At 42.9% G+C, this 16,220-nt stretch overlaps 3 protein-coding genes across 3 annotated transcripts in view; 1 reads left to right on the top strand and 2 right to left on the bottom strand.

The window, feature by feature from the left end:
• Positions 1 to 16,220, bottom strand: part of LOC142655905 (uncharacterized) — a 523,874-nt gene that overhangs the window by 155,517 nt on the left and 352,137 nt on the right. The window lies entirely within an intron of this gene.
• The window catches only part of LOC142665060 (uncharacterized), a 40,105-nt gene continuing 28,504 nt past the window's right edge, over positions 4,620 to 16,220 (bottom strand). Inside the window, exons 5-6 of the mRNA XM_075844605.1 lie at positions 14,084 to 14,226; positions 4,620 to 6,192 (exon numbers count right to left, since the gene is read on the bottom strand). Coding sequence (XP_075700720.1) covers positions 14,191 to 14,226 — 36 coding nt within the window. The 3' untranslated portion in view covers positions 4,620 to 6,192; positions 14,084 to 14,190. The remainder of the gene's footprint in view (positions 6,193 to 14,083; positions 14,227 to 16,220) is intronic.
• LOC142665070 (oocyte zinc finger protein XlCOF29-like) lies at positions 6,185 to 13,758 on the top strand. Its single transcript, XM_075844616.1, has 2 exons — positions 6,185 to 6,288; positions 13,522 to 13,758. The coding sequence occupies exons 1-2, from the start codon at positions 6,211 to 6,213 to the stop codon at positions 13,756 to 13,758; spliced, it is 315 nt and encodes a 104-aa protein (XP_075700731.1). The 5' UTR covers positions 6,185 to 6,210.

The following is a 16,220-nucleotide window of genomic DNA, read 5'->3' as shown; positions in this document are numbered from 1 at the left end:
TTTTCGGGGCCTCCGTGTCCCCCCGACAACGTAGAGAGTTCCGCAGGAAGAATGGTCTCTGCTTCTATTGTGTGGATGACAAGCATCAAGTGAACACCTGTCCTAGGCGTAAGAATAAGCAGCCGGAAAACTTCCACGCCTAAGTGATCATCGGGGAGGTCACTTGGGCGCACAGGTATTTCCCGTAAATATGAAACGTAATAAAATCTTGCTTCCCTTTCAGGTCTCTTTTGGTGGTAGGTCTGCTACCGGCAGGGCCTTCGTGGATTCAGGGTCTTCTGCTAATATCATGTCTGTGGAATTTGCTATGTCTCTAGCTATGCCTTTGATTGATTTGCCTAAACCTGTCCCGGTATCGACTCCACTCCTCTTGCTAATGGTTATTTTACACAGCATACCCCTGTTTTTGAACTCCTTGTTGGCTCCATGCATTTGGAGCAGTGCTCTGTACTGTTGATGCAGGGATTATCGTCCGATTTGGTTTTAGGCCTTCCCTGGTTGCAGTTGCATAATCCCACGTTTGACTGGAATACTGGGGAGCTTACCAAATGGGGTAATGAATGCTTGACGTCATGTTTTGCTGTTAATTCTATTTTTCCCCCTGAGGAGGTGAACACGCTACCTGAGTTTGTGCAGGACTTCGCTGATGTTTTCTCTAAGGAGGCCTCCGAAGTGTTACCTCCTCATAGAGAATACGATTGCGCTATCGAATTGGTACCAGGAGCTAAGCTCCTAAGGGTAGGATATTTAATCTTTCTTGTACCGAACGTGAAGCCATGAGAGTATATCCAGGAATGCCTGGCCAAGGGTTACATTCGCCCCTCTACTTCTCCGGTAGGTGCTGGCATCTTCTTCGTAGGGAAGAAGGATGGTGGTCTTAGGCCATGCATTGACTACCGTAACTTGAATAAGGTCACTGTAAGGAACCAGTATCCCCTTCCTCTGATTCCTGATCTCTTTAATCAGGTTCAGGGGGCCCAATGGTTCTCTAAGTTTGATCTACGGGGGGCGTATAACCTTATCCGCATCAAAGAGGGGGATGAGTGGAAGACTGCGTTTAACACGCCCGAAGGTCATTTTGAATACCTCGTCATGCCCTTTGGGTTGTGTAATGCTCCTGCGGTCTTCCAGAATTTCATAAAGGAGATTTTAAGGGATTACCTGGGGGTATTTCTTGTAGTGTACCTTGATAACATACTGGTGTTTTCCAAGGACTTGTCCTCCCACATTGAGCATGTCAGGAAGGTGCTCCAGGTCCTTCGGGAAAACAAACTTTGCGAAAACTGAAAAATGTGTGTTTGGGGTACAGGAGATACCATTTTTGGGGCAAATCCTCACTCCTCATGAATTCCGCATGGACCCCGCCAAGGTCCAGGCTGTGGCGGAATGGGTCCAACCTGCCTCCATGAAGGCGTTACAGTGTTTCTTGGGGTTCGCTAATTATTACAGGAGATTTATTGCTAACTTCTCGGTCATCGCTAAGCCTCTTACGGACCTCACTCGCAAAGGTGCTGATCTCCTCCACTGGCCTCCTGAGGCTGTCCAGGCTTTTGAGGTCCTTAAGAAGTGCTTTATCTCGGCCCCGGTGCTGGTTCAGCCCAACCAAATGGAGCCATTTATCGTGGAAGTTGACGCATCCGAGGTGGGAGTGGGGCTGTCTTGTCCCAGGGTACCAGGTCCCTCACCCATCTCCGTCCCTGTGCCTACTTCTCCAGGAAGTTTTCTCCCACTGAGAGTAACTATGATGTTGGCAACCGCGAACTCTTAGCGATTAAATGGGCATTTGAAGAGTGGCGCCACTTCCTGGAGGGGGCTAGGCACCAGGTAACGGTCCTTACCGACCACAAGAATCTGGTTTTCCTAGAATCTGCCCGGAGGCGTAACCCGAGACAAGCTCGATGGGCGCTATTTTTTACCAGATTCAACTTTTTGGTTACCTATAGGGCTGGGTCTAAAAATATTAAGGCAGATGCACTGTCGCATAGCTTCATGGCCAGCCCCCCTTCGGAGGAAGATCCTGCTTGTATTCTGCCTCCTGGTATAATCATTTCTTCTATTGATTCTGATTTAGTCTCAGAAATTGCGGCTGATGAAGGTTCAGCTCCCGGGAACCTTCCTGAGGACAAGCTGTTTGTTCCCCTGCAATTCCGGCTAAGGGTACTTAGGGAAAATCATGACTCCGCACTATCTGGTCATCCAGGCGTCCTGGGTACCAAACACCTCATTGCTAGAAACTATTGGTGGCCTGGGTTGCCTAAAGACGTTAAGGCCTACGTCGCCGCTTGTGTGGTTTGTGCTAGGTCCAAGACTCCCAGGTCCCGACCAGCGGGCTTACTACGTTCTTTGCCCATTCCCCAGAGACCTTGGACCCATATCTCCATGGATTTTATCACCGATTTGCCTCCATCTTAAGGCAAGTCGGTGGTGTGGGTTGTAGTAGACCGCTTCAGTAAGATGTGCCACTTTGTGCCCCTCAAGAAACTACCCAATGCCAAGACGTTAGCTACCTTGTTTGTCAAACACATCCTGCGTCTCCATGGGGTCCCTGTCAATATTGTTTCGGACAGAGGGGTACAATTTGTTTCATTGTTTTGGAGAGCCTTCTGTAAAAAGTTAGAGATTGATCTGTCCTTCTCCTCTGCCTTCCATCCTGAAACTAATGCCCAAACGGAGAGGACTAATCAATCTCTAGAACAATATTTAAGGTGTTTTATCTCTGACTGTCAATATGATTGGGTCTCATTAATTCCCCTCGCCGAATTTTCCCTTAATAACCGGGTCAGTAACTCGTCAGGGGTCTCCCCCTTTTTCTGTAATTTTGGGTTTAATCCACGGTTCTCCTCCGTTTCACCTGGTAGTTCCAACAATCCCGAGGTAGAGGTCATTCATCGGGAACTGTGCACAGTCTGGGCCCAGGTTCAGAAGAACCTAGAGGCGTCCCAGAGCGTACAAAAAACTCAGGCTGATAGAAGACGTTCTGCTAACCCCTTGTTTATGGTCGGGGATCTGGTGTGGTTATCGTCTAGGAATTTGCGCCTTAAGGTCCCGTCCAAGAAATTTGCTCCCCGGTTTATTGGGCCGTATAAGGTAATTGAAGTCCTCAATCCTGTCTCCTTCCGACTGGAGTTGCCCCCATCTTTTCGAATACACGACGTGTTTCATGCCTCCCTCCTTAAACGCTGCTCCCCGTCCTTGGCTCCCTCGAGGAAACCTCTTGTTCCCGTTCTCACCCCTGAGGGGGTGGAATTCGAGGTGGCCAAGATTGTGGACAGCAACATGGTCCAAGGCTCCCTCCAGTACCTGGTCCATTGGAGAGGATACGGGCCTGAGGAGAGGACTTGGGTACCCGCCCGGGATGTTCATGCTGGGGTATTGGTCAGGAAGTTCCACCTTCGTTTCCCCAATAAACCAGGTCCACTTAGAAAGGGTCCAGTGGCCCCTCATAAAAGGGGGGGGTACTGTTAAGGATCTGCCAGGCACAGCTTCGTTGTTAACTTCCATAGGTAATCAGTCTTCACCTTAGTCTATGTCTCTGAGACTGACTCCAGCTTCCACCACTCAGGCTGGCAGGGTTAGGAGTGGGAGAGCCTATCGCAGCCTGGCCAGACTCAGCTAGCTCCCGCCCTCTGTCTATTTATACCTGCCTTTCCTGTTCCTCCTTGCTTGTGATTCTTCTCGTGTGGTTTCCTGGCCCAGCTACAGCTTCTGACTATTTGATCCTGCTCCATATTAACCCCGGCTTACTGACTACTCTCCTGCTCTGCGTTTGGTACCTCGTACACTCCTGGCTTGACTCAGCTCGTTTACCTCTCTTGTTGCTCATGGTGTTGCCGGGGGCAACTGCCCCATTTCCCTTAGCTTTGTGTACCCTTGTCTGTTTGTCTCGTGCACTTACTGAGCGTAGGGACCGCCGCCCAGTTGTACCCCGCCGCCTAGGGCGGGTCGTTGCAAGTAGGCAGGGACAGAGTGGCGGGTAGATTAGGGCTCACTTGTCTGTTTCTCCACCCCTATCATTACAGCTATATTCTAGTCAAAATTCAATTAATGTATGACAGCTATTAATGTATGAAATAAATACTTTCAAGCTTTCAACACTGTCATTCCAAAGGAGAAAAACGTCCTCCACATAACGTAACCATAGGCCAATATGTTTTTTTTGTATGGACAGTCATAAATGTGAGAAGACTCAAATGATTCCATGAATATGTTGGCATATCCCGGGGCTGCAGATCAGCCCATTGAGGTGCCTTGTAGTTGGAGAAAGAATTCATTCTCGAATCTAAAATAATTTTTAGTAAGGACGAGATCAAGTAATGTCATAATGAATTTAATTTTTTGATTACTAAGTGTTATGTCTTCACATAATTTGTGTCTTACTGCTGCAAGCTCTTCAATGTATGGAATGTTGGTGTAGAGGCTTTTAATATCGAGAGTGCATTAGATGGTGTTTTCATGAGTGACCACACTAGAGATTCTATTCAGAAAATCAGTTGTATTTTTTAAACAGTTCGGTAGCCTACCAACAATTTTTTTGAAGAAAAGAGTCTACATAAATTGCAAGGGGTTAAAGAATTGAATTGACACTGGAGACAATAAGACATCTCGGTGGTTTGTCACAATTTTTATGTATTTTCAGTAAGAGGTATAAAACTGGAATGCGAGGGTGTTTCTTAATTAAAGCAATTTTTAAATCCTGGTCTATAATTCCCAGAAGGGCAGCATCATTAATTGTCTCGTCGATCTCTTTTTTTTTAATTACTGGTAGGATCACCTTTCAATTTTCTGTAAATTTTAGAGTCAGCAAGTTGATTGAAGGCTTCTTCATAATACATATCTCTGTCCATGATAATTGTGGCTCCGCGTTTGTCGGCTTTTTTGATAATAATGGAATTATCTTCTTTTAATTTCTTGATGGCAAAAAATTCTTCCTTCTTTAAGTTGTGTCAACTATTAAGTTTTTCAGTGTCCCATTTTGAAGCGACATCACTAGTCACTGCATCTTGAAAAGCAGTAAACGATTAATTAGCTATCTCGGGATTAAATTGACTATGTTTCCTAAGAGCATATGGAGTGTCATTCACTTTGGATTCATTTCTTTTAAACTTTTCATAGAAATACATACGTAATCGTAATTTACGACAAAAACGATGAAAATCATCAGGAGAAGTCGCCATAACGGTCTGTGTCAGATGGAGAAGAAATGAGAACGACTCCCATCAGAGAAGACGTCACTTGTGAGTCACTGGATTTATAAGAGGATCTGTCCCCTCTCCTGACATGTCTGTTGTAGGAAATCCTTGTGTTCCACATAATGTCTTTGTGTACCCAGGACTAATAGACAAATGTGTGTTACCATTCCCATTGTCAGGAGGAGGTTTCCCTGCACAGTGTGATACAGTCAGTGATGGTTGGAGACTGTCAGTATGTAGGGACACAGCCCTTTCACAAGGGGAATCGTAATTCCCATTTGTTAATGCTCGCAAAAAACGGTGGTGTTCAGTATAGACGCGGCAGAGCAGCGGTGGGGAAAGGGGGCCCAAGTTTGGGGAACAGCCCAGGGCCTATGTTCTACTTAATCAGCCACTGTCCATCATTCAGGTGTGAATAGAGCCTTAGTTGTTACAGGGGGACATACCATTACTATCAGCTACATGAGGAGAGAGTGTCCTCATCACAATCTATGAGGAATAGGGGGACACAATATAAATAAGGGGCTTCTTATATTCCCACTACTGTAATAAATAAGAATGTTACACGTCTCTGAAGTTTCAATATCTCTGGCATCTAGTATCTCATCATTTATAATCCAAGAATATATCACAAATGTCTGATATATGGGGTCCCACCACTATGTGGAGAACGGGGGGTCCCCACAAGTGCACGACTCTCCATTCACTTGTATAGGAGTTCCAGAAACAGCCGAGCACAGACAGAGGTGGAGCCACATCTATCAGACATTTCTAGCATATCCTGGGGAGAAATGTTCGTGTTGGGAATACCCCTTTATTTCATGTGGTGACGGCTCTGAGGAGATGTTTCTCTCAATACTTAATAAGTGAGGTTCTGTATGTCACACATGATGTTGTCCCCTGTATTATTGCCATCTTCTCCTTCCTTCATAAAGATGTCTGCAGTAGTAGATCCTTCAGTTCCTCCAGTTTTCTCATCTTCTCCTCCACAACGTTCCTTCTCCTGAATGACACACCAAGGATGGACAAGGACAGGAATGAGATGAGCAGAAGAATATTAGACTTCACCATGGAGATCATCTACCTGTTGAGCGGAGAGGTAAACTTTTCTACATTATAGAACAAGTCTCACATAGGGAAGGGACAATACATAATAGGAAGTAATAGGAAGAATCTAGTGTCCTGTATAACAGCGTCCAGACCTTCCAAGTGACGTCAAGAAGCCAACAGCAGAAAAGCTGAAGATCAGCCACCAATATGGTCACTTATGTGTCACGTCACCAATGCAGCAATAGTAATGTTGTAGAGCAATGAGAATGACAAGGAAGCAGGAGGATCAGGATGACATCTATATAGAAACATAGAAGATGACGGCAGGAGGAGAGCACATGGTCCATCTCGTCACCCCCAATATTATTTCCCTTTTAGGTTCTCTTAGGATTGATCTATGTTTCTCCCCGGAAGGTTTACATTCACTTACTTCTGCTGGAAGTTTGTTGCGAGCATCTACTACTCTGTCAGTATAATAACATTTTCTGACATTGCTTCTGATCCCCCACAACTAATGTCAGATTGTGCCCCTTGTTCTTGTGTTTAGTTTACACCCTCTTGTAACATACAGTGAAGGAAATAAGTATTTGATCCCTTGCTGATTTTGTAAGTTTGCCCACTGTCAAAGTCATGAACAGTCTAGAATTTTTAGGCTAGGTTAATTTTACCAGTGAGAGATAGATTGTATTAAAAAAACCAGAAAATCACATTGTCAAAATGATATATATTTATTTGCAATGTGCACAGAGAAATAAGTATTTGATCCCCTACCAACCATTAAGAGTTCAGCCTCCTCCAGACCCGTTACATGCTCCAAATCAACTTGGTGCCTGCATTAAAGACAGCTGTCTTACATGGTCACCTGTATAAAATACTCCTGTCCACAGACTCAATTAACCCCTTAAGGACGCAGCCTAGTTTTGGCCTTAAGGCTCAGAGCCCATTTTTCAAATCTGACATATTTCACTTTATGTGGTAATAACGTGGGAATGCTTAAACCTACCCAAGCGATTCTGAGATTGTTTTCTCGTGATACATTGGGCTTCATGTTCAAGGTAAAATTTGGTCGATATATTCAGTGTTTATTGGTGAAAAATTGCAAAATTTAGAGAAAATTTTGAAAAAATTGCATTTTTCAGAATTTAAATGCATCTGCTTGTAAAACAGACGGTTATACCACCCACAATAGTCACTAGTTCACATTTCCCATATGTCTACATTAGATTGGCATAGTTTTTTGAACATCCTTTTTTTTTCTTGGACGTTACAAGGCTTAGAACATAAACAGCAATTTCTCATATTTTTAAGAAAATGTAAAATGCCTTTTATTTAAGGTACCTGTTCAGTTCTGAAGGGGCTTTGAGGCGCCTATGTATTAGAAACCCTGATAAAACACCCCATTTTAAAAACTAGACCCCTCAAAGTATTCAAAACAGCATTTAGAAAGTTTTTTAACCCTTCAGGCATTTCACAGGAATTAAAGCAAAGTGGAGGTGAACTTTGCAAATTTCATTTTTCTTGCGGAATTTCAATTTTATTCATTTTTTTTTCTGTAACACAGAAAGTTTTACCAGAGAAACACTACTAAATATGTATTGTCCAGATTCTGCAGTTTTTAGAAATGTCCCACATGTGGCCCTACTGCGCTCGTGGACTAAAACACAAGCGCTAGAAGCAAAGAAGCACCTAGTGCATTTTGAGTCCTCTTTTTTATTAGAATATATTTTAGGCAGCATGCCAGATTTGAAGAGGTGTTGAGGTGCCAAAACAGTAGGAAACTACACCCCTCAAGGAATTCATTTATGGTTGTTGTTACCATTTTGACCGCACAGTTTTTTCACAGCACGTATTTGAATTGGGCTGTGAAATGAAAAAAATTTCATTTTTTCCAATAAAATGTCATTTGTGATCAAAATTTCTTATTTTCACAGGGAACAAAATACCCCATTTGGTTGCCCAATTTGTCCTTAGTGTGGCAATACCCCATTTGTGGTGATAAACTGCCGTTTGGGCCCATGGGAGGGCTCAGAAGGAAAGGAGCGATATATGTTTGTTGGAGTCCAGATTTTGCTGGATTGGTTTTCGGGTGCCATGTCGCATTTGCAGAGCCTCAGGGGTATCAAAGCAATGGAAACCCACCAAAGGTGACCCCATTTTGGAAACTACACCCCTCAAGGAATTCATTTATGGTTGTTGTTAGCATTTTGAGCACACAGTTTTTTCACAGCACCTATTTCAATTGGGCTGTGACATTAAAAAAATGACATTTTTTCCAATAAGATGTAATTTTTTATCAAAATTTCTTATTTTCACAGGGAACAAAATGCTCAATTTTGTTGCCCAATTTCTCCTGAGTGCAGAAATACCCCATTTGTGGCAATAAACTGCCGTTTGGGCCCATGGGAGGCCTCAGAAGGGATGGAGCGCTGTGTGTTTTTTGGAGTCCAGATTTTGCTGGTTTGGTTTTCAGGTGCCATGTCGCATTTGCAGAGCCCCAGAGGTATCAAACCAATGGAAACCCACCAGATGTGACCCCATTTTGGAAACTACACCCCTCAAGGAATTCATTTATGGGTAATGTGACCATTTAGACCCCATAGTTTCTTCACAGAACTTATTTGAATTGGGCTGGGAATTTAAAAAAAATATATTTTTTCCAATAATATGTCATTTTAGCTAAAAAATTCTTATTTTCACAAGAAATAAAATACTCCATTTTGTTGTCCAATTTGTCCTGAGTGCGGCAATACCCCATTTGTGGTGATAAACTGCCGTTTGGGCCCATGGGAGGGCTCAGAAGGAAAGGTGCGCTGTGTGTTCTTTGGAGTCCAGATTTTGCCTAATTGGTTTTCAAGTGCCATGTCGCATTTGCAGAGCCCCAGAGCTATCAAAGCAATAGAAACCAATCACAAATGACCCCATTTTGGAAACTACACCCCTCAAGGAATTCATTTATGGGTGTTGTGACCATTTTGACCCCATAGTTTTTTCACAGAACTAATTTGAATTGGGCTGGGAATGAAAACAAAATTATTTTTTTCAAATAATATGTAGTTTTGGCTGAAAATTTCTTATTTTCACAAGAAACAAAATACCCCATTCTGTTGCGCAATTTGTTCTGAAGGCCGCAATACCCCATTTGTTGTGATAAACTGCCGTTTGGGCCCATGGGAGGGCTCAGAAGGAAAGGACCACCATTTGGCCTACTGGGGATTTTCTAGTGCGAAGTCATGTATGCAGAAGCACCTGAGGTACCAGTACAGTTGAAACCCGCAAGAAGTGACCCCGTTTTAAAAACTACACCCTTAAGGCATTCATCTAGAGGTGTAGTGAGCATTTTGACCGGAGACCTACACCCCATAAACTGTAATGTGGGTTCTCCCGGGTATGGCAATACCCTACATGTGGCTGTTATCAGCTGCCTGGGCACACAGCAGGACTCAGAGGGGAAAGACGAGGGGGGATAAGCTGTGCGGAGTGCATCAGGGTAAGTAAAATTGGGGTAAATTATAAACCAAGGGATGTATGATAAATTTTAAAACACGCTTTCATACAGAGGTCTGGTTATTCGGGACACGTGTCACATTGATATATTGTGTCATCCCTTATCGCCCTCTTATAGCAGACTTTGCACCTCTTTTGACTTTTTCCCTTCTTGCCAGTTTGGGGAACTTCTCCTGGAAAGTGTTGCCGCCCAGGTACGATGCGTGTGGCCCCGCTTCCAGAAGTACTGGGTGCCCCCCCTTCTTGGTCCCTAAAGATTAGGTTCTTGATAATCACCTCTTGAAATTCCAGGAAAGTTCCCGTCTGGCCTGCACATCGACGTAGCACGTACGCATTGTACAAAGCCATCTATATGATGTTCCCGGCCAGCTTCTTATACCACACCGCATGGCGCTGTAGGGCTTCAGGATTTGATCTGACAAGTCCACCCCTCCCATGTACCTATTGTAGTCCAGGATGCAGTCTGGATTGGGGGTGTCCTTTCCTTCATATATCCTAAACCTGTAGGTATACCCTGATGCACTCTCGCACAGCTTATACATCTTCACGCCATACCTTGCCCTCTTACCCGGCAGGTACTCGCGGAATTGAACCCTCCCTTTAAAATGTACCAGGGACTCATCAATAGAAATACACTTCTCGGAGTGTATGCTGGGGAAAACCGGGCACTGGAAAGGTCTAATAGGGGTCTCCGTTTATACAAACGGTCAAAACTGGGGTCATCTCGGGGTGGGCACGGCTCATTATCAGTATAATGTAAGAAGCGAAGTATTGCCTCATTTATTTATTTTTTAAGGTTCCAGTTCAGTTCTGAAGTTGCTTTGAGGGGCCCATATATTAGAAACCCCTATGAAATACCCCATTTTAGAAACTAGACCCCTCAAAGTATTCACAACAGCATTTAGAAAGTTTATGAACCCTTTAGGTGTTTCACAAAAATTTAGAGCAAAGTAGAGGTTAAATTTACATTTTTTTTTTGTCAGAAAATCCTCTTTATACCATTTTTTTTATAACACAAAAGGATTTATCAGTGAAACGCAAATTAATACGTATTGCCCAGATTCTGCAGTTTTTAGAAATATCCCACATGTGGCCCTAGTGCGGTAATGGACTGAAGCACCGGCCTCCGAAGCAAAGGAGCACCTATTGGATTTTGAGGCCTCTTTTTTATTAGGCACCATGTCCGGTTTGAAGAGGTCTTGTGGTGCCAAAACATTGGGAATCCCCCAAAAGTGACCCCAATTTGGAAACTAGACCCCTTGAGGAATCCATTGTAGTTTTCTTGGGGTGCATGCGGCTTTTTGATCAGTTTTTATTCTATTTTTAGGTGGTGGGGTGACTAAAAAACAGCAATTCTACTATTGTTTTTTTATTCTTCTTTTTTTACAGCGTTCACCGTGCGCTATAAATAAAATATTCACTTTATTCTGCGGGGCGGTACGATTACGGCGATACCAGATGTTTATAGTTTTTTTTTATGTCTTATGGCGTTTGCACAATAAAATACGTTTTGTAAAAAATCATTTACTTTTTGTGTTACCTTATTCTAAGAGACATAACGTTTTTATTTTTCCATCAATAAAGCCGTGCGAGGACTTATTTTTTGCGTAACGAACTGTAGTTTCGATCAGTACCATTTTTCGGTACATGCGACTTTTTGATCTCTTTTTATTCCATTTTTTGGGAGGTGAAGTGACCAAAGAATTGTGATTGTGGTACGGTTTATTATTATTTTATTTTACGGCGTTCATCGTGCGGGATAAATAATGAAATAATTTTGTAGTTCAGGCCGTTACGGACGCGGCGATACCAATTATGTATAGTTTATTTGTTTGTTTATATATTTTTATTAATAATAAAGGACTGATGAGGGAAAAGGGGGGATTTTTACTTTTATAACTTTTAAATCTTTTATTTTCTTATTTTTACACATCTTTTTTTAACTTTTTTTTTACTTTATTACTTTGTCCCACTAGGGTACATGAGGGCAGGAGGCTCTGATCGCTATTCTAATACACTGCACCATTGTTTGGTGTCCGGTTGCCATAGTCACCATCGCCGGCCGCTATCGCGTAGCAGGCCGGCGATGGCAGCTTAACCCCTAAAAAGCCGCGATCTCTATAGAACGCGGCTTTTAAGGGGTTAATCAGCGGGGACACTATTACGTCATGAAGCGCGAACGATACAGCTGCCATGACGTAATAGTACGTCAAGGAGCGGGAAGGGGTTAATCAGTCTGACTCTAACCTCTACAACATGGGCAAGACCAAAGAGCTTTCTAACGATGTCAGGGACAAGATCATAGACCTGCACAAGGCTGCAATGGGCTACAAAACCATAAGTAAGACGCTGGGTGAGAAGGAGACAACTGTTGGTGCAATAGTAAGAAAATGGAAGACATACAAAATGACTGTCAATCTACATCGATCTGGGGCTCCATGCAAAATCTCACCTCGTGTGGTATCCTTGATCCTGAGGAAGGTGAGAGCTCAGCCGAAAACTACACGGGGGGAACTTGTTAATGATCTCAAGGCAGCTGGGACCACAGTCACCAAGAAAACCATTGGTAACACATTACGCCGTAATGGATTAAAATCCTGCAGTGCCCGCAAGGTCCCCCTGCTCAAGAAGGCACATGTACAGGCCCGTCTGAAGTTTGCAAATGAACATCGGGATGATTCTGAGAGTAATTGGGAGAAGGTGCTGTGGTCAGATGAGACTAAAATTGAGCTCTTTGGCATTAACTCAACTCGCCGTGTTTGGAGGAAGAGAAATGCTGCCTATGACCCAAAGAACACCGTCCCCACTGTCAAGCATGGAGGTGGAAACATTATGTTTTGGGGGTGTTTCTCTGCTAAGGGCACAGGACTACTTCACCGAATCAATGGGAGAATGGATGGAGTCATGTACCGTCAAATCCTGAGTGACAACCTCCTTCCCTCCACCAGGACATTAAAAATGGCTCGTGGCTGGGTCTTCCAGCACGACAATGATCCGAAACATACAGCCAAGGCAACAAAGGAGTTGCTCAAAAAGAAGCACATTAAGGTCATGGAGTGGCCTAGCCAGTCTCCAGACCTTAATCCCATCGAAAACTTATGGAGGGAGCTGAAGATCCGAGTTGCCAAGCGACAGCCTCGAAATCTTAATGACTTACAGATGATCTGCAAAGAGGAGTGGGCCAAAACTCCATCTAACGTGTGCAAACCTCATCATCAACTACAAAAAATGTCTAACTGTTGTGCTTGCCAACAAGGGTTTTGCCACCAAGTATTAAGTCTTGCTTGCCAAAGGGATCAAATACTTATTTCTCTGTGCACAATGCAAATAAATATATATAATTTTGACTATGTGATTTTCTGTTTTTTTTTTTAGATAATCTATCTCTCACTGGTAAAATTAACCTAGCCTAAAAATTCTAGACTGTTCATGTCTTTGACAGTGGGCAAACTTACAAAATCAGGAAGGGATCAAATACTTATTTCCTTCACTGTATGTGAAGGTTTCCATCATGTCCCCATTTTCCCCTATTTCCTCTAGGATATACAAATGACGATCTTTAAGTTTCTTCTGAGAAGTTTTATTCTTCAGACCTTGCACCATTCTTGTAGTCGTCTTTGGCCTCGTTTTATTTTCTCGATGTCTTTTTGTAGGTGATGTCTCCAGTATTACAGGTGTGGGGTTACTAGAGCTCTATACAGCGGGGTCACAATCTCCCTCTTTCTACTGAGGGGGAAATACTGTGTTCAGTTCTCTAAGTGTCTCTCTCCATTGACAGGAGTACAGAATAGTGAAGAAAACATCGGGTGACTATACGACTCCCATCATCCATGAGTCAGGAGGATGGAGCAGTAGTCAGAGCCCCATCACAGAGCCTCCCCCTCACTCCCGGATACATGGGATGAACAATAAGAAGAAGATCTTAGAACTGATCTACAAGATGACTGAGCTGCTGACTGGAAAGGTGACACTGCTGGGAAATTTTACAGTAACAGCACTGGAGGTGTCTGGGTGATGACTGTATCTACACTCTTGTGTGTGTCAGGTTCCTATAAGGTGTCAGGATGTCTCTGTCTATTTCTCCATGGAGGAGTGGGAGTATCTAGAAGGACACAAGGATCTGTACGAGGAGGTCATGATGGAGAACTACCGGCCGCACGCATCACAAGGTAAGAAGAGACAGATATATATGTTTGGCATTACTGTGGGCACAGGCTGGACTGGTGGTCATGTTGAAGCCTTAATACCATCATGTGCAGTACATATAAACGTGTGTACAATGACATGTAATGTAGGAGCTCCACAATTTTGTCTCCTTTCACATCACGTTAGATCCTTACGTTTCGTGCTACCGGCTGCTTTAGATGTCACATTACATTGTACAGTGCTGGCGGCCGTTCTGGATATGGGAACCATGGAGATGAGCAGGACGTCTCCTAATGCAGAGTTATGGGCAGCTGGCAGCTTGGAATATGGGTCTGTGCTGTAGTTAGAAGTAAACATAATAATACAAGTTATTTAGAAAGACGATTATTGTCACACTCCGGCAGTATAATAGTTTTCTATGTAATGTCAGTATAACCGGAGGTTCTCTTTAATATTACAAGTTATGGTACTAGATTCTGGAGATGGGACGATGATCCAGGGATTTATTGTGTTTTCCAGATTTGGGGTCGAGGGGAGGAGTTTTTCCCATAATGAGACAATTCTCATCCACCTCATGGGGGGTGTTGTCTTGCTACGGATCAACACGGTCGGATTATAGGTTGGACGTGTGTCTTTTTTCATCCTTATTAACTATGTAACACAAAATGTATGGAGCAAAATTGACCAATAATATAAAGTACAATGTGTTCCGCAAAAACAATCTCACAATGACTTGGATATGTAAGATCTTATTCCTACTTGTGCTATGTACACCTTCTGTAGGCAATTTTTTTTTTTTCATAGAATATTTGTTTTTGTTTTTTTAAATTTGACTTTAATTAAATTTTTCGTTTTTACGGTGCAGCTGTTATGTCTCTTCTATACACAGAAGCTGAATCATTCGCTATTAGCTGAATCCGTAAGTGAAGTGAAGTGACCTGACGAAGCGGCTGAGAGCGGGTCCTATGTATCCTTGTTTATCAACTTAGATGTCATCGTAAATATTGTGATTCTGTGTGTTAAAGTGACATGACTTACTCTCAGATGAGTCTTCACTTCACTTATGGATTTGGCTGGTAGCAAATGATCTAGCTTCTGTGTATAGAGGATACATAACAGCTGTATCTCGAAAACAAAAATAAGAACTTTTAATAAAAGTAAATAAAAAATAAAAAATGTGTTTAATCACCTAAAACCAATATATACTCTAAATTAAGAAAAAGCAAAGAAAATATTGCCTACAAAGGTGTACACAGCCTTTAAGAGGCTAATACGCAGGAGACCCACAGACACATTTTTTGGTTGGCAGGGAACTCTTAAATTTGGGGCCCCCTGTGTCCCGCCACTTTCAAGTGCATCCACTTTCACACAACGCAGATACAGTTAATTACTATGGCGGACCAAGGAGCCATTGGCACCCCGCCGTTTGCTTTGGTAGGCCACAGTTTACTTTATGCCTGCGGCTTACAAGGTGCAGGAATATCGACACACTGTGAGGACCTCAACATTGTAATTTCAGCTCTGATCAGTAAACATAGAAATGATGATAGAAGTGTCTGATATATGGACAGATATATTGTTGTCAAGTATAAAGTCACTGTGTGTTTCCTCCAGATGGATCCAGTAGGAGAAATCCACCAGAGAAATGTCCCAGTCCTCTGTATTCCCAGGACTGTCCAGAGGAAAATCACAATGTCCGGGAGAATCTTTAGGAAGACAAAGCCAAGCCCTATACCAGATTTATATAGGGGGTGTGGAGCTTTTTGGTCCTGCGGTCATAGATGTGGTTATAGATTATGGTGGTTTCTTATGTTGATCTGTTAGATTCTTTGCACTCTCTGCTGTATTGTACTGAATTGTTACATATGTGAAATCAGGGGGAAGATCTGACTAATTTTAAAGCGGAGAGAGAAGAAAAGCGGGTGAGGGGCGATCAACTGTGTAACAGTAAAGTGGAGGAGGAAATTCCAGGAGGTGTTACCACAGGTAAGTAATAATGAATTTAGAAAGTGAAATTTTAGTTTTTTTAAGGTGAGGTTTCTCTTTCTACATTACAGTAACACATCAGGTAATGTGTTATACATAGTGCAGGACCTGAGGGAGCTGTGACTGCACATAGAAGTTATCTACAAGGTGTTCTATGAATCCGGTCATGCACTAGGCTTAGCATCAGATTTTACGGGGCACCAGCTGCGATTAACAGCTGGGATCTGAGAAAACTCAGTTTAACCACTTAGGGAATGTGTCATCAGAAAATGACCTATTGTTTAAATGAAGTTTTTATGTTAAACATATTTTTTTGTGCTTTTTTTATTTTTCTATGTCATTATC

This window comes from Rhinoderma darwinii, chromosome 1 (genome assembly GCF_050947455.1).
Source record: "Rhinoderma darwinii isolate aRhiDar2 chromosome 1, aRhiDar2.hap1, whole genome shotgun sequence".
In the NCBI taxonomy this organism is placed as follows: domain Eukaryota; kingdom Metazoa; phylum Chordata; class Amphibia; order Anura; family Rhinodermatidae; genus Rhinoderma; species Rhinoderma darwinii.
This window is presented reverse-complemented; position numbering and strand designations above follow the sequence as displayed.